At 33.8% G+C, this 19,551-nt stretch overlaps 1 protein-coding gene across 7 annotated transcripts in view; it reads right to left on the bottom strand.

Moving 5' to 3' along the window:
- The window catches only part of LOC107143980 (CD2 associated protein), a 112,673-nt gene that overhangs the window by 41,547 nt on the left and 51,575 nt on the right, over positions 1–19,551 (bottom strand). For 3 of the 7 annotated variants that reach the window (XM_048805444.1, XM_048805443.1, XM_048805445.1), the window contains exons 3-5: positions 7,901–8,054; positions 7,307–7,372; positions 707–807 (exon numbers count right to left, since the gene is read on the bottom strand). In XM_048805444.1, the coding sequence (XP_048661401.1) occupies positions 707–807; positions 7,307–7,372; positions 7,901–8,054 (321 nt within the window). Of the gene's footprint in view, positions 1–706; positions 808–7,306; positions 7,373–7,900; positions 8,055–15,284; positions 15,416–19,551 lie in introns of all 7 variants that reach the window. The other 4 variants (XM_048805446.1, XM_015487837.2, XM_048805448.1 and 1 more) reach the window with 3 other exon arrangements.

Genomic DNA, 19,551 nt, shown 5'->3' with positions numbered 1-19,551 from the left:
AAAATAATTTAATTCATAGGTTGTGATTTGTGAAAATATATTAAATCTAAATGGATATATGGAACTAATATTGTCCTTTAAAATATTTACAATGCAAATATGTAATCAATCACAACCTATGAAGTAAATTATTTTTCATGAAAATATCAGATAATCAAGTATTATGTATCAATAGCAATAAGTACATAGGTCTCTTTTAGAATGTCATTCTTTTAAAAATTACTGGGCCTTGGTGTATAATTATGACATACATTATTTAAGATATTTAGAAAAATTTTAACTTAGAAAAAGTTTGATTACTAACAAAAAAAATTACTAACCCTATACTTGAACAATGATTCTTAACCATAAAGTATGATAATCACTTACTTTTAAATATTCATAATCACTCTACTAAACACCCCCTCCAAACTGAAATCTTTATAAATCAAATTTTTTAGAAAAATATTTATACTCACTAGTTAACAAGGTTACTCAATTTCCACAAAACCATTTAATAAAATATCTCATATACATTATTGTTGTTGTTGTTGTTGTTGTTTGGAGACAGGGTCTCATTAAGTTACTGAGGCTGGCTTTGAACCTGTGATTCTCTTGCCTCAACCCCCCAAGTTGCTAGGATTATAGGCATGTACCACCATGCCAGGTTCATAACTATTTTAAATGTATAGGTTCTGCTAAGGATGCTAACATATGTTATACTTACCTCTTCATTAATATCAATAATATCTCCCACTTTCAGCTCCAGTTCATCCTCATTTTGTGGAATGTACTCAAAAAGAACTTTACACTGCCTTTTCTTGGTCTCTACAGGAAGTAACAATAAAAAATTAGTTTAAGAAAGATCAGTTCTAAAAACAGTATCTTTGTTTACATGTTTATCATCAGAGGACCTATAAGGATGAATTAGACAGAACATATGAGCATTCTAAGAAGCTAACCAAAAACAGCCCTAGTTGACATTTTTAACTCTGCCCCCATGACATAATGTATTCATTCCCAAATAGATTCAACTATATATAAGGTACAAAGTTTCCATCAATGGTGTTAATTTATATTATCTGATCCCACTAATTACACAAAAGCAAAACATCCATTATCTAATTTTAAGACAACAAAAACAAACAATGACATTTTGACCCAAAAATTTTATCATAAGTCCTCCAGGCCAGTGATTTTCAAACTACTTCCTGATTAAAGCCTAAGAATATTTAAAATATGCTACTCTGAAGAGTGTCTTCAGTAAAAAGAGGCAAAATGTACAAACCTAGAATGTTTTAGCTTATCTATATCTCTTATTTTCTGACAAATAAAAATTAAACACATAAGTGAAGATAAAAATAATTCTACAAGTTTCACTTATTCAAAACACGATCATTTATAATGTTCCAGACTTATATGCTCGACATCTTTCAAGCTCCAAGAATTGAAAACTCAGACTCACTCTCATCTTTAAAGGTGAATCATGGGGCTGGGGTTTGGCTAAGTGGTATAGTGGTTGCCTAGCATACACGAGGCACTGGGTTCGATCCTCAGCACCACATAAATGTAAAATAAAGATTTTGTATCCACTTAAAACTTAAGAATAAATTTTTTTTAAAGGTGAATCATTAAGCAGGTATGGGTTGACAACCAGGTGTAACTGATTAAGTGATTATTCTTGCTATCCAAAATATGTTCCTCAGATCAGCAATAGTTATTACCTACTCCAGAGCTGTATGTTATGGACTGAATTGTGTCTCCCTTAAAATTTATATATTGATGTCCTAGCTCCCAACGTGCATTTGGTGACAGGGTCTTTTGAGAGGTAATTAAGGTTAAGATAAGCCATACAGATGGAGCCCTAGTTGGGAAGGACTGGTATCAGAAAGGACTTGTATTCTTTTAAAAGAAGAACAGACATCAGCCCACCACTGTCCTCCTTCCCACCCCTCAGCAGAAAGGGACTCATGTGAAAAAACAGTAAGAAGGTGACCTCTACACACCAGGTGGAGAGACAATCACCAAAAACCAACCCCAGGGATACTCTGATCTTAGACTTCTAAATCTTCAAAAATGTTACAAAATTTCTACTATTTAAGTCAGCTAGTTTGTGGTATTTTGTTATGGCAACCCTAGAAGAATAAATTCAAATAAGTACTTTAACTGAGTCACTTAGTCTTCCACTCAGTGATCCAGTTATCCTGACTATTTCAACATAGATCTGAAATGTCCTCCCTAAAAGCTCATGTAATGAAGGTAATGCAGCAATGTCCAGAGTTGAGGCTTTAAAGGAAATGATTAGATCATGATGCTCTAATCTCATTACTGGGCTAATCCATTTAATAGATTCATTTAGTGGATTAATCCATTTAATGGGTAATAATATCAATTGTGCATGATTGGAGGAATTAGATCACTAAAAGCATGTCCTTGGCACTTTATTTTGTTCCATGTTCCTTTCTTTTTCTCTTTGAAGGATGCCATAAACTGAGCAGCTTTCCTCTATCATGCCTTGATGCTATGCCTCATCTCAGGCCCAGAGCTCTGAACCCAAGAGCCAAAAGAAATCTTTACTCCTCTAAGTTGTTCTTGTTTGGTCTTTTGGTCACAGAAACAAGAAAGCTGACCAACATGCTCATCCTTAATTTCTGGAAAATGGCATATCATATTCCTTCTAATATTTAAATACTTCTCTTGCCAAGAACCAATTACTTTCATCCATAAACCTCACTCTGTCTTCATCTTCAGTTCTCAGCTATGAAACACTAACCTCCACCCATCTTTATGAATTATGTACTCTTCTTTGCATTTCTGTAGTTTCATGTACTTTATCCTATTGGATTCTGCAATCTACCTGTGATTAAAAATTCACCTTTTTTCTTTTCAGGCTATCACACTGACTTATTTCTTTTGAGTATCCTCCTCTACTCTAGAGGCTAAACAAGAGTAATGGGCATTGTTAGTAATGGACATCTCCTAACAATGTAACTATCACAAAATACCTGAGAACAATGAAATAAAGGGTAGAAATTTTTTCTCACAATTCTAGAGGCTGAGAAGTCCAAAATCAAAGTGCCAGAAAGTTTCATGTCTGATGAGGGCCCTCTTGTTACACAATCCTCAACTTTGCAAAAAATGGAAAGGCAATAAAAGGACCAAAACTACTTCCCTCTGGACCTTTTATAAAGCATTAATTAATTCATGAAGGCAGACCCCTTATGAATTAATCATTTTCCAAAAGGTCCACCTCTTAAAACCACAATAGAAATTAAGTTTCAACCTGAATTTTGGAGGGGACTATCATTCAACCCAGAGTAGTATCCAATAAATCTTTTTGAATGAATTAATCAACAAGCACCTAACCATATGGTATCAGTGCCAATTAATAATATTCCAAGTGTTAGGGGCTGGGGTTGTGGCTCAGCAGTAGAGCGCTCGCCTCGCACGTGCAGGGTACTGGGTTCGATCCTCAGCACCACATAAAAATAAGTAAGTGAAATAAAGGTATTGTGTCCAACTACAACTAAAAATAAATAAATAAATATTTTTTAAAATAATAATAATATTCCAAGTGACTACATTCCATCAGCAATCTACCACCCACAATTCTGACAATATTTATCTTAACAATTTAAATATACACTTAAAGACCTCAACAATTGGTGATGTACTTGCAGATCGTAAAATATTTAGTGCATACAACAAATATTCCTGGGCTGGGGATGTGGCTCAAGCGGTAACGTGCTCGCCTGGCATGTGCGGGGCGCTGGGTTCGATCCTCAGCACCACATAAAAATAAAATAAAGATGTTACATCCACCAAAAATTGAAAAAGAAATATTAAAAAATTCTCTCTCTCTCTCTTAAAAAAAAAAAAAAATTCCAAAAACTAAAGGAATGAACAGGTCTGACCTGGAGAAAATATGGAAGAGTCTAAAGCAGAGAAATCATAAGTTGGAAACTAGCCTGGGCAAATTAGTGAGACCCAGTCTCAAGAAAAGAAGCGAGGTGGGAGGGGTAGGAGTGGCTGGGATGTATATCAAATGATAGAGCGCTTGTCCAGCATGCACAAGGCACTGGATTCAATTCACAGTACTACAAACATAGAGAGTGAGAGGGGTGGGGCTGTGACCCTACAACAGAATATCATTGGTTTGAAAATCAGAAGATTAGGTTGACATAATATTCTTAATTCACCTACATTCTTTAGAATCAGTTTCCTAAGCCATTTAAAGACAGAAAGAGAGAGAGGGTACGAGAACAAGAGAGATGAAATGGATAACCATTAGAGTTATTTCATTCTCTTACATTCTATAGATCTATGAAATTATTTATCAAAAAGGAAAAAAAAAAGTCTAACCAAACCCCCACCTCAAAAGAAACATATTACATACAATCAACCATATGTAAAACAGACATGACAATCAAGTAGAATGAATTGAGTCTCTAAATAGTTAAAACTCCATAAGTTTTCCCTTCTTCCTAAAAAAATTAATAATTTACATCTGATTTATTATTCTATGTGTTATAAGAAACAAAAACTAAAGAAAGTAAACAATGACAACAATTTTGTAACTGACCTAGACTTCATAGCAGAATTTTTTAAAGGTCACCTTTCATTCAGTCAGGTAATTTTTTAAGCAATAATTTGAAGAAAATTGTTTTATGCATACTTCAGGGAGCTTCCCATCTCTAAATAGTTTTGCAAGTTCTAGCAGCGAGCAGACAAAAATGTATTCATTAATGGATTTTTGTTGTTTTGAGATAATAGGGATTGAACCTAGCAGTGGTCTACCATTAAGCTATATTCATGCTCAGCCTTTCCTTATTTTGAGATATGGTCTTGCTAAATTACCCAAGCTGGCCTGGAAATTGTGATTCTCCTGCCTCGGACTCCCAACTAGGTAGCATATCAGGTATGGGCTTAGCATCCAGGATTAAAGGATTCAATTTATTTAGCATTTCTTAGACAAGGGGAGATTATCTATATTATTGTAAAGAAAAATTGATTTTCCTAAGGCTTCTCTTAAAAGAAGAAAATCTATTTTTTCTGATAATTTTAGACCTTTTTAAGATATATGGTTTGCTTCTTTTTCTTATGCCTCATTATCTCTTAAAACTGGACTTAAGGTAATTAGAGTATTTTGAGTGAGTCCCAACCCCAGGAGTGTCAATTAACTTGGAACCTAGTCATATTTTAAACAAGACCTATATTTTTTTCCTTCCATACTAGGTATGAGTTTTAGATTAGCTTGTAGAATAATTTGCAAAGGAATTTTTCATTTTTCAAAGGAAACATGTCACAATGAATAGTAAACACCTACATAGCTCCTATTATTACTATTAAATGTGAGCGGTTTCAAGTTTTTTTCACATAATTTCATATTTGCATTATGGGTTCACTCTTGAGTTGCCAGCATACTGAATTCAACCATTAATTTAATTGGCAAAATAATTAAAGGAATTTTTGAGATTTTTTCACATTATAAATTGCACAGTGTCTACCCATATATATTGCTCAATTATTAATTTTAAAATGGATCAGAACCTGTGCTAAACACAAAAGAGGAAAAAAACAAATACAAAAGCAAATTGTCAATAAAGATGAATTAACTTAAGTCAAATTTTTAAAATAACCATTTTCTTATCATAAAAACATCCATACAGCTTTTCAGAGCTACAAAGAAATTAATGGTAAAAGAATTATAAGTAAAGCTATTAATATTAACTAAAATGAGGTTAAAGGAGGTACAGCAAAGGTAGAAACATTTCATGTCCTTATAGTAAATATCAGCACTATTTAAAGTCTTTCACAAACATCTCCCATACAACAACACATAAAAACTTCTCATTACTTAACCAATGAGAAAACAAAACTCAGAAGTTAAATAATCTGTCAAACACCATAGGGCTAAAATGAGGCAAAACTAAAATATTCACTTCTGACATCCCCACTTCTAAACCATTTCTATTTCTACTACAGCATGTAGCATACAATGGATCACTGCATGTTACATGTTAAATTCTAATCTAAAATTCTAATAGTTCTTTAAAGTATAAAACAATAATTACAAACATTTACCAAGCACTTATAATAATTACTTAACATGTTAATATTAAAATTCTATGAGATAATTATTACGATCATCCCTATGTTATAGTAACTTGAAGTTTGCCCCTAACAGACTTTAAGTTCTGAATCATGATCCATACCCACCTTATTTGGCAGATTTAACTGCCTAGAACAACACTACTTCTCATGGTAATATACCCACAGATATTTAGGCATTCATACTATGTACTGAATAGTACATAGTAATCAAAAAGTTTCAGAAAACACTTTTTAAAATTCTTATAACACTTTTTTAAAAAGTTTTGACATTTTTGAAAAACAAAACCAAATGTGTGTGGGTTTGGGGTTGTAGCTCAGTGTTAAGAGCGCTTGCCTAGCACATGTGAGGCACTGGGTTTAATTCTCAGCACCACATGTATAAAAATAAATTTTAAAAAGGTTCATCGATAACTAAAAATAAATAAATAAAAACCAAGTGTGTGAAACTTCACTCTGAAGGATGTTTACTTTCCTTATTCTTTCTCTATAAAAACAAAAAATCCTTAATTTTCAAACAGATGGCATCAATAATGGTTATGTATTTCAGGCCTAAATATTAATAATTCTAAAACATATCTAAATATTAATAACTCAAATAAAAGTCTTCAACTATGAAACTACATCTCACTGAAGAAAACTGTTTTTAATCTTTCCATCAAATGCTAAAATGAAAAGCATATCCCACAATGAAGGTAAGACTGAATGCTAAAACTTCAGAGACAGGAGCAAAAGGACTTCTGACTCACTTTTTGGTTCAATTTGGCCCTCAAAGATATACCTTCAGGTTTTATTCCAGCATTTAAACTCACTTAATCAGTCAAAGCTTTTTAATGGATTTCCTTCTCCAGTGAGCAAAGAAAATTATCAAACATTAGGAAACAGTGATTCAGCCACTTATCATATGGCTGAATCCTTAAGAATTCTCTTCTTTTTTTTTTTAAAGACATGTTTGACATGTTTATTTATTTGTTTTTTTAAATATTTTTTTTTTTTAGGTTTGAGTGGACACATTATCTTTATTTTACATTTATGTGGGGCTGAGGATCGAACCCAGTGCCTCATGCATGCTAGCCGAGCACTCTACCACTGAGCCACAACCCCAGCCCCAAGAATTCGCTTCTTTAGGAATAAAAATTTTAAAATACTTAGACCATAAAAGTTTAAACCCGCTCAAGAGGGGCTGAGGATGTAGCTCAAGCGGTAGCGCGCTCACCTGGCATGCGTGCGGCCGGGGTTCGATCCTCAGCACCACATATAAAGACGTTGTGTCCGCCGAAGACTAAAAAATAAACATTAAAATTCTTTCTCTCTCTCTCTTTAAAAAAATAAATAAATAAATAAAGCCGCTCAAGAAGATACTACCTATTTTACTTAATTTAGACACTTAGAATCTTAGAAAATCTTTATTGTCATTATCAGCATCCAAAAGAAAAACTTTGCCAGGTATGGTTGCAGCACACATGTAATCGCAGAGACTCAGAGGGTGAAGCAGGAGGATCACAAGTTCAAAGTCAGACTTGGTAATGAGACTCTTAGCAACATAGCATCTCAGCAACTTAGGGAGACCCTGTCTCAAAATAAACAATTAAAAAAAGACTAGGGATGTAGCTCAGTGGTAAAGTACACGTGGGTTCCATCTTCAATACCAAGAAAAAAAAGGGGGGGGGGGACAAAAATCCATGATAATAAGTTAGAAGTTACTCTAGTTGGCTGCAGAAAGTTAAGCCAATTTTTCTGAATTTATCAACGGTTATGAAATATCCTCCACTTTTGATGTAATTAATCAAGAAAGGAATTATTTACATACTCTTCTTGATGTTTTTGGTTTGTGGATGTGGCTGAATTCCTCCGGCTGGAAGTCCATAGGTACTTATTCGTTGCACAAGACTTGCTACATTTCCATGCCTTTCCCGTTTGATGGGCAAATTGTCATCCTTGGAATCTGTGTCTCGTTTAATTTCCTACAAAAGGGGATATCCATAAAAAGGAAATTAAGACACATCTTATTTAAACTCACAAATGCAAAATAGCAAAACATATCTATAACGACCACTACATAAATGAAGATATCAATAGTTTTCAACCTTTTGCTCTGCTCAGGTACGATTCAACCTATTAAAAAAAACCTATAAAATAGACTCATTATGAATTGTCTTATCAAAATTAGAGATACCAGTAAAGGAAAGGAAAGCTAAAAAACTCTACCCACCACCACCCTCATCCTAAAACAGAAAGAAATCTTGAAATATACCAACAATAAGACAAACAAAAATTCTAAGTCAGGAATGAGCAATCTTTTTCTATAAAACACCTGTGATTTGCAGGTCATATAATCTCTGGGAATAATTAATTTTGTATGTATTACTACAAATGCTGTAATATACTGAAATAAATGAACACAGAAATATTCCAGTAAAACTAAATGTATGCACATAAATTAATTTTCATATACTCTTTACATTTCATATAATATTCATTTTATTTTTTTTCCAATCAATTATAAAATTCTTAACATTCTTATATCATGGGCCTTCAGATGGTACGAAGATTTTTGTCCTGTGGGGTTTACTTTAATGGCTCCTGTTTAAAGTCACAGGTACAACATAGATATGTGAACCGTCATGGAAAGCAATATGAAAATTTACTGGAAGACATGAAAAAAAAGAAAAAAAAAAAGAAGTTATGCTATGTTCAGTGACTAAAAACTCAGTATCTTAAAAGACATCAATTCTCCCCTAAAACTGATAAAACTATGCAAAGCAACTCGAATAAATCATCAAATATTTAACAATTTAATAAACTGGCTCTAAATTTAAACACAAAAACAAAAGGCCAATAATAAACAAAATACCTGAAAGAATTAGAGAATCCTTTTTAACCAAAATACAAAACAAAGCTATGATACAATAAATTAGACAGTGTGGTAGAGGCATAAAGCAGACATACTATTACAAATGATGGTAAGACAAATCAGTATTACTTCACAGAGAAGCTGACATCTCTACTGAGACAGAAAGAATAAGTGAGAACAAGGTATAGGGCAGCGGGCAGAGGGCAGAGGAAAGGAAGAGTATCCTAAAAGGAAAGAACAGTGTACAAGCAGCTCAGAGAGCAAAAAAGAACACAGACCCTCCAAGGAATGAAGTTTAGCTGAACCAGGGAAGGGAAGGGAAGAGAAGAGAAGGGAAGGGAAGGGAAGGGAAGGGAAAGGTGGCAAGAGTTCAGGGAGGTACACATGCTATAATAAATTAAGCATGTAAAAGTTAAGAATACTAAAGCCAGCAGAAGACAAATAAAGACTCTCATGGTAGGGAACTGGAACTATAAAAATGATGGAATACTGTCACAGAATTTTAAAAGGAAAAAAAAGATTATTCTATGCAGCATGAAAGAATGAGTTACACGGGGACAACTCTAAAAGCAGCTATACCATGTGATAGCTGAATATGAACCAAATTATGACAGTGACAGAGAAATTTGAAAGATTCATGTTTGGATTTTAAAAGTTCCCCAAAGAGTTCATGTTAGGCAATACATCAAGGTTCAGAAGTGAAAAGTGTGTATTACCAGAGTTGTGTTATAGTTTAGATATTAAGTATCCCCTGAAAAGCTCTTGTGTTAGGCAATGCAGGAATGTTCAGTGATGGAATTATTAAGATTATGAGCCTGTAACCTCATCAGTGCATTAATCCATTTGATGGATCAATAATTTGAATGAATTACCAGGTGGTAACTGCAAGCAGGCAGGGCATGGATGGAGGAAGAAGGTCATTGAGGTGTGGCCTTGGCTCCTATCTTATCCCTGGTTCCTCTTGCTCTCTGCTTTCTGCTCCCTTTCTTCCTCTTACCCCCACCACCCACCACCCCCAGCTTTGCATTGCCATTTGCTAAGCAGCTTTCCTCTGTCATGAACTTCTTCTGTGATGTTCTGCCTTACCTCAGACCCAGAGAAATGGAATCAACTGACCATGGACTGAGACCTCTGAAGCCAAGAACCTGAATAAACTTTTCCTCCTCCATATTGTTCTTATGAAGTTTTGTCACAGACAAAAAGCTGACTAACGTGATTCAGAACATATTCAAGAGGCATAATCTTGAAAATGAATCAGATGTAAACTATGGAAAAAGAGTAAAAAAGATGATACCCCAGGTTCCTGACTTGGGCAACTGCTCAAATGATGTCACCATTCACTAAGAAAAAGTGTATCAAGAAAATTAGAAAAATAAGCCACAAACTGAGAGAAAACACTTTAAAAAAAAATTTTCTGATAAAGAACTGTTAGCCAAAATATACAAACAACTCAACAACAAATTCCTGATTAAAAAATGCATACAAGATGCAAACCAATGGCTCTATAAAAAGACATAAAAAACTATGAAAGACATATAAATGAATAAATAAGCATATGAAAAGACGCCAAACATCATATGCCTTTTGCAAACAAAACAATGAGATGCCAATACACACCTATAAGAATGGCCAAAATCCAATATACTGACATCAAATGACAGCAAGGATAGGAAATAACAGAAACTTTCATTCACTGCTGGGAACTCAAAATGTATAGTTGCTTTGGAAGATAGTTGACAGTTTCTAATCTAATAAACATAATCTTAACTATGCAATACAGCAAATGCATTCTTCATTATTTACCCAAATGAATTGAAAACAGGTCTACACTAAGGATGTTTTTAGCAACTTTGTTCATAACTGCCAAAATTTGGAAATAAACAAGATGTTCTTGAGTAGTGAATGAATAAACAAAACAGTGGTACATACAGACAATAGAACATTAATCAGAGATATAAAGAAATGAGCTACCCAGACATGAAAAGACTTGGACGAACCCTAAACATATACTACTATGTGAAAGAAGCTATTCTGGGAAGACCATATTCTGTAAAATTCCAACTACCTGATGTTCTGAAAAGTGTAGTCAATGGCTGCCACTGGAGGGAAACAGAAATGAATGAGTAGGAATAGGGGATTTTATGAGCAATGAAAACTATTCTGTATATGATTCTACAATGGTAGATACATATCATTATACTATAACAAAAAGAATGAACCCCCACTATGGACTTCAGGTGATAATAATGAGTCAGTATAGGTTTACTGTATGTAAAAAAAAAAAAAAAAAAAAAAGCAATAATTAGGGAGGCCCACGTATGTGTGGAGTTAGGGAACATTTGAGAATTCTTTGTTGAGTTCTTCTGTAACCTAAAACTACCCTAAAACATAGAGGCTATTAAAAAGAAGGAAAGGAATACAAAAAGAAAGTAGAACAAATGTGAAAGAAGAAAACAAGAAATTTTAAACCAAAACACTTAATTTTTGCTTCAATTTTGTTTCTATCAGAACATATTATTATGGGCAGTAAACCTCATAGACACATATCTACACATAAGCACATGAAGAATCCCTGTTCTATTTCTATTTCCTGTGATATTTCCTCCTTGATTATCTATTTCAGTCAACACACACACAAACACACACACACACACACACACATACACCCAATGGAGTCAAGCTTTACTTCTTCTGCCTCTAAGAGACTTTATCTCCAAACTTCTGACCTCTTTTGTGGTTAAAAATTCAACAGATACATCACTAAATGTGAGTTCAAGGATAAAAGAGATTTTGTTTTATTATATTTCCAGTGCCTAGAATAAAGTCTCTAATAAGCACTGAAAGAGTTAATAAATGAACCACTATTTACGAATTATAAAATCAGAAAGCAATGAGACAGTTGTATAACACTCTGACTCAAAAACGGACCCAACCAAATACAGAATTCTTTATATAAAGGAACCATTTGAAATCAGTAAAGAAAAGATAAATTCTTTATTAAATGATATTGGGAGAACTACCTAGATATATGGAAAAAACTAAGCTGGATCTCTTATACCAAAGTAAATTCCAACTAGTCCAAAGACAGAGTTATACAAAAATAACATAACAGTACTAAGAGAAAATATGAGTGACCATTTCTTCATACCTTAGGAGCAAAAAAATTGATGTTATGACTTCACAAGCATGACAGAAAACAAGAAAAAGGAAAGAAAATTTTGACAGCTCTAACAAGAAAGTAAAAAAAAAAAGTTTGTTGTAAAACTATGTCATGTTATAAATGATGCATAACATTTCTGTCAAGGACAGACTACCTATTATGGTAGTCTTCATAAGACCACTATAAGATTATGGCTTCCATATAACAGAGCTAAAAAATCTCTGTTGCCTAGTGACACTGCAGTTAACGTGATATCACAACACATTTCTTATGTGTTTGTGGTGACAAACCAAATGCACTCCCAATCGTATAAAAGTATAGCACATAAAATTATATACAGTATACATATAAACACTATACGGTATACATTATATATAGTACATAATTAAGTATAGTACATATACTCAATAATGATGATAAATGGTTACATTAGTAAATTGATTATGCATTTAACATACTATATTTTATCATACTTTTATCATTATTTAGTTTTTAATCAATATTTTAGTGTACCCCTACTGACAAAAAAAAAATTTGTTGTAAAACTATGTCATGTTACACAAGAAACAACCTCATCTCATCAAAACAGTGTCACCTGGTAGCATCATTTTTTCTCATGCTTAATTATTAAATGTTAAACTATTATGTTATTTTGTTTGTCATGGCCCTAGGAATAACATATACCATATAGCCTAATATGTTATAAGCTATACTATCAAGGTTCATATGAGTAAAACTTTAATGATATTTTCACAACAACAAAATAATCAAAAGACAAATTTTTTAGAATGTGTCGCCATCATTAAGTGACATAATGGTGAATCAAACATTTGGATGGCAAAGATAAACAGTAAAGAAGCTGGAAAAAAATCACAATATAAAAGTATCAACGGATTTATTATTTCAAGAAATTCTCCATAAAATTAATAAATTATCTTTTTATGAGCAAACTCCATGAGCAGATAATTCCAAAAGGAAATGGAAATAAATAAATGAAGACTGAGGATATAATAAAAATTTTTATGCCATTTACCTTTACAAAATTAAAAACTTTAAAAGTACTGTCAGACCTGCTTAAAGGCAAAACTAATCAAAAACTGTAATGTGTACGGAATAACAAATCTATTTCTAGGGATTGATCCTATAAAAATAAACTGACAACTACCTTAAGATGAATATTATATGTATATATGGATTGAGTTTGAGAACATATTGTTTATAATAAACTAAGAGCTTGAAGAGCTATTAATAGGAAACTACTTTAAAAAAACTAATGATACAATCATCTGTTGATATCTATGGAGGATTAGTTCTAGAACCAGCATGCCCCATCCCAGCACACAGAAATCTGCAGATACTCAAGTCCCTTACATAAAATGATATATTTGCCCATAACCTACACATATCTTCCTATGTACTTTAAATGAGCGCTACATTATTTATAATACCTAAAACAATATGACATGGAAGTAGTTGTATTTTATTGCTTAGGGAATAAAGACAAGAGAAAAAAGTTTGTACACGTTCATGTTTGCCCTCTGGTCTCTCAGACTGAATAAATTTAGTATAGTTCTTTGTATACCTATCTCAACCCTGTACTTTGCTTGTCCATGGGAAGTAAGGACAGAATACCAACAGCCTATGAGCAGCAAAAACCGGCACATTTCTTCAATGAATGTAGTACAGTTTCACACATTTCTCCATCACCTAGCTTGTAGGGTTTCTAATGATTTTGACTTTATATTGCTCAGAACTGTTTGATGCTTATAAACAATGCATATTACTTTCTAATCAGAAAAAGAGTTCTTTTAGTTTAGAAAAAACAGTTAAATGGATAGCGAATTGCGAAAAAATAACTAAGTACAAATCATAGAAGATACACACAGTATTCCACAAGGTACACTGATTCATTCTGATTAGTAGTGTACTCAAGAAAAAGTACTCTGATTTGCTAGTAACACACAATTGAGCATAGTGGCGCACGCCTGTAATTCCAGCTAGATGGGAGGCTGGTGCAGGAAGATCCTCCTGGTGCAGGAGGATCCCAAGTTCAAAACCTGTGAAGGTTTTGAAAAAAAGGGCTTTATGACAGTTTAAAGTGTTCAGTTAACATGTGAGGACTTGTGTTCAATCCCCAGTATCAGAAAAACAAAACAAAACAAAACAAAGTAAGACAAAACAAAAAAGCAAGTCATATCATATGTGTTAACTTCAAGGTTTTCAGACTGCACTAAGTATTTTCCAAACTAAAAAAAAACATACAATCTACATAAAGACTGGTAATTAGAACCTCAACATTCCAAAGAGTGCTCATTTTGGCTTCTACTATGTCTCATAAGCTACCTACATTTTTAAAAATAATATAAAGTTGACAGATGCCTATAATCCCAGCTTCTCAGGAAGCCAAGGCAGGAGGATTAAGTTCAAGACCAGCCTGAGTAACACTGAAAGACCCTGTCTTAAAACAAAGTATTTTTTTAAAGGGACCTGGGGTTTTGCTCAATGATAAAGCACCCAAGCACCTCTGGGTTCAATCCCCAGTACAGCAAAAAAGGAAGAAATTTTTTTAAAAATTTTAATTAATAAAGTCACATCTCTAACAGCTATAGGTGCTTTGCAGTACAGGAGACGAAGCACTTGGCTTGGTGTTCAAATTCTGTTCCTATAGAAAAGTAACTCTACTTTGAACAAACAAGACAAAGTATAGTTTCTGAAGAAAGATAACCTAGGTACAAATATTGGTTCTATTCTGTTCACTAGCTATATAAGCTTAGATACCTGTGTTATCTTTAATAAAAATTTACCATGTGAATATATTAATTCTTTGCTCAAGATCTAGAACCATTCTAGGAACCCTCAATATTTTCAGAGACAACTATATCCTTGAATACTAGACATAATAATTCTTCTGAAGACAAAAGACACAAGACAAGGGGGGAAGCAAATTAATAATATAATGAACACTGCCTTGCAAATATATAATGCCAACTAAGATGCTATCATATGCACCGAGTGACCTCAAGACTTTAAGCAAAATCATAAACAGGGCAAGGTTTGTGTTGGGGTCCATCACCTCCTCTTCCAGAACCCCTTCTCCCCAATATCATTCTTTACACTGCTAGATATATATATATATATATATATATATATATATATATATATATATACATTCTTACCAACCTACATTGCTCCCCAGTCTCTGGACATGCAGTATCCCCAGACTCTCTGGCCATCGTCTTCAACAATAATTTTACTAAGTGCTAGAGTAGTAAAGACTTCCAGTGTGCTTCATCCTTCCTCTGTCCTTTTATCTAAACAGCCAATACATAAAATAAATTCTACCAATAAAGTATTTTTTTCCTACTAACTTTACTTTCTTTCTAAACTTTGAAAATGGTTCCAGAAAATTCCAATTAAAAAAAAAAAAAAGTATCTTCCCTTAGAAAGCAATCATGTATGGACAAAACAAATTCTGAAAAACAATGAATCTCATTCTTAAAACCTCCTGCAAAACATGTAATGTCAACACAAAAGTGGCCAAGAAAATATATGATACAGATAATCTCTATGCAGTATTATGTTGGGCTGGAGATATAGATTAGTTGGTAAAGTGCTTGCCTAGCATGCATAGGCCCTGGGTTCAATCCTCAGCACCATCAAAAAGAAAAAAAAAAAAGTATTATGTTGACTAGTAGTAAGTAGCATCCTGGAGGTGAATGAGAAATATAAGCAAATTGGTGGGGAGGTACAATACAGCTATTCTTCATCTATTAAGGTAATCAAAGATATTTAACTTTGATTGTACTAACCAAAAACAGATAAAAAGATAATCAACAAAACTCACATTATAATATATCTACATAATAATTTGGTTATCTGATCATGGATAATACATTATCATGATTTGAAAACAGAAAGAAATTAACTTGTATTCCACAGAATCCCCCAAAAAACTAAAAACTAGATGAAAAGACAAGAACTTCTTTTTATTTCTCAAATGAAAGAGGTTATTTAATCACCAAATTTCTAACAGAGTAATAGCTCTGCTTAAGCTAATAAAAATCTAAAAATATACTTACATTTAACTTAACAGTCTGCATTTCCAGAAATGTTATATGAACTAGTACCTCCTATTTTACAGAAGCATAATTAGAAGAGATGAAAAATTATATTAAATAAGAAAAATTTAATAAGAAATAAGAAAAAATTATAGGATTAAATGTTTATTTGGGGCTAGGGATATGGCTCAAGCGGTAATGCGCTCGCCTGGCATGCACGGGGCGCTGGGTTTGATCCTCAGCACCACATAAAAATAAAGATGTTGTGTCCACCAAAAACTAAAAAATAAATATTAAAAAAAATTTTTTTCTCTCTCTCTTAAAAAAAATGTTTATTTGGTGCATGCCTACTGTTTTAGTCTGACTGAATTAACTTTAGGCACGCATTTTTAAAAGTTAGTCTAGAAATGACTGATTTAGGATTCTAGCTTAACAAAATGGTCTGCCCCATCCCTAAAGTTATTATTACCATTTGTTGTTGTTTTGCCATGTGAGTGATTATACATATTAAGGAATGATCCAAAAGTTGATTTTCCTTTTATGATTAAACAGTATAGCCACACACGGCAGGGGGGGGGGGGGGATCCTTTAAGTCCAAAATAAAATGAACAGAAAAAGATGTTCCTTAACATACATATCTTTTTATTATATGTACTGATTTCTTGCATATAAATCAATAAATCAGCAAGGAAAACAACAATGGAAAATGTAATAGGGAAGGGCTATTTTTGAAAGTTTCTAAACTTCTCTCTCTAAATATGCTTTTCACTGCATAATTGTTGTCTATACACTTTGGACAAAGGGACTCCCTATTTAAACTGCCCCTCCTCCATTTGGAAGAGCAAAAGTAGGGAAAGAGGGAGGAGAAAGTTATAAAAATTCATTGTCAATGGCATCCTACTCCTTTGCTTTTTCTATCTCAACAATGTTAATGAGAGCCAAATGAAATATAGAGGGAAAAACACATAAAGAACTCTTCTACCCATGTTCTTTCAGGCACATTTCACTGATTGCAATGGTTTGAAAATACTCCATTATTTTACACTAGTCACGTTTTTCATACTAGCTAATTTTAAAAAAATGTTATTCACAATTTCAGTCCTAGGATAAAGAGGTTTTACTAAGAACTTCAGGGAATGAAGGCGAGAGTGTTTACAATTTCTTCTGACTGAAAAGACATCAAGACTGCAATAGATCCTCTCTTAAAGATGTTACTCTCCTTGAGAATATACATAACAGTGAAAAGTGGGCAATTAGTGCTGGTCCAAAAAGCAAGAGCAGGAGATAGCTCAGAAACCCAGCTTCTAACACTCAAGCTTTCCTGATGGAACCTACTTAAATTATTCTACAAAAGTAACCAATTTAAAATAACTGAGCAGAAACAAAATTTACTAACTTTTTAAGGGAAAAAGTTTGAATTTAACTTTGTAAATTAAATCCCAATCAAACATTATCATGACTTATATACATAAATGTGTTGAATTTCTATTTATGGTGTGGAAACATAGTATGTAAAGGAGAGGAAGGGTACAAATAATTGATTTTAAAAGATTTTCTAGAGAAAACAGTCTTTAAAGCTAGCTATCAAATTTCATTTTACTTTTTTTGTAGTACTGGGGACCTGAAATAAAGTTCACTTTACCACAGAGCTATATACCCAGTCCATTTTTTGCTTTTTAATTCTGAGATAGGGTTTTATTAAGTTGCTTCAGCTGTCCTTGAATTTGCCATCCTCCTGCCTCAAATTTCAACCAAGGTCACTGGGATTACAATGTACCACCATGCATAGGGATCTATACAAATTCCTAATGAGGAAGGAGGCTAGTAGAGGGTCTTGAAGAAGAAATGCACTTCTCAGGATAATTTTATGCTTGCTTGAATTTTGGTTCAACATGTATTAATTGTGTGATTTTACCAAATCTAAATCTTTATACATTTTCTCAAGCATTACCTGTATAAATTATTTCTCTAATTCACTGAACACAGTCCATATTGGATTTAGAATATCATCTAAAATAACGTAAGTCATGAAACAAATTATTTTTAGTCAATGATTAAAATTAATGCTTTAACTGATTTTTCATAAATAACTATATACAACTTTGGCAGTCCATCTATCAATTTTATTTTTTGCCTTTTTAATAAATGTTTGTTTCCTGCTCAAGTAACATGTTCTGCATGAATGGCAATCAAGCATCTTTTAAAACAAGAACTGTATATACTATACTTAAAGTATACAACATGTTTTGATATATATATAGATATATATATAGAGAGATATATATATATATATATATATCTCTATAGATAGATATATATATATATATATATATATATATATATATGCATAGTGAAATGATTCCTTTAGTCAAGCTAATTGATATCTGCTTTTTATAATTTCCAGTTAGTAAGTATACTACGTTATCTTCCATTTAATACTCTGATATCTACAGTTTTTACTCTATTAATCTGTCACCAATTAATAAAAGTAAAATAAATGCCAAATGTTCTCTAATTACACTGCTATGAAGCTACTTTCCTGAATTGTTCTATTAATTAAAGTCACTCATCTTTTAACACTTAAAAATATAATTAATGTGTATTCAAAAGAACTATTTCATAAAATAAAAAAAATTTAAGAGAGGGAAGGAAGATGGCAGCGAGGGGAGTGCATTGCCCCCATGTGCTGCTTCACTGTGTGGGAGTATGACAAGTCAGGACGGCTAAAGGATATCTTGTTAGGAATTTCCAGCAATAGTGGGGTGCTCCGGAACCTGGAGGAAGGATTTCCATCGCACGAGGATCGGCTACGGGGACTCAAACGCGAGAGGTTTGTCGCACGGAGGGTAACACTGCTTATTCAGCAAATCGCCCCGCGGCTAGAGTCTGCAGCGCGCGCTGGGATAGAGACGCAGGGTTACAGCGCTGCAGTTTCTGCCAGCCGCGCAAGCACCGTACTCAAGGCTGAATTCTGGGTTCGAGACGGGGGAAGGAAGCGGTCCATCTCGGTTCTCCACACTGGTCAGACCACAGAGGAGGCCAGCAGCCACCATGTTGGTAAACTGACGTCACCTCCCCTGTTTTCGACTGACCGCAGCTCATTCAGCCATAGATCAGGTAATTTCAGGCTGCAATTCGCCTGCAGCTTGCAGACAGATTGCTAGGGTTCAGCACCTGGGTGCTTCTTAGAACCTGATCTTATCGGAGAGAACACCGAGCGCGGGGCGGCCGAGTTCCGGCTCCCGGAACCGTCCCGGAACCGCCCTGGCCCAGGGTTGCGGAGCCTGCGGAGGCTGCTTCTTGGAGCTTACACTTATAGGAGCTTACACCGAGCACGGAGCGGCCAAGTTCCGGCTCCCGGAACTTCCCTGGTCCGGGGCTAGGAGCCC

The sequence above is a fragment of the Marmota marmota genome, unplaced genomic scaffold (genome assembly GCF_001458135.2).
Source record: "Marmota marmota marmota unplaced genomic scaffold, marMar, whole genome shotgun sequence".
NCBI classification, from domain to species: domain Eukaryota; kingdom Metazoa; phylum Chordata; class Mammalia; order Rodentia; family Sciuridae; genus Marmota; species Marmota marmota.
Note: the sequence above shows the minus strand (reverse complement) of the source record. Positions and strands in the feature narration are given on the sequence as shown.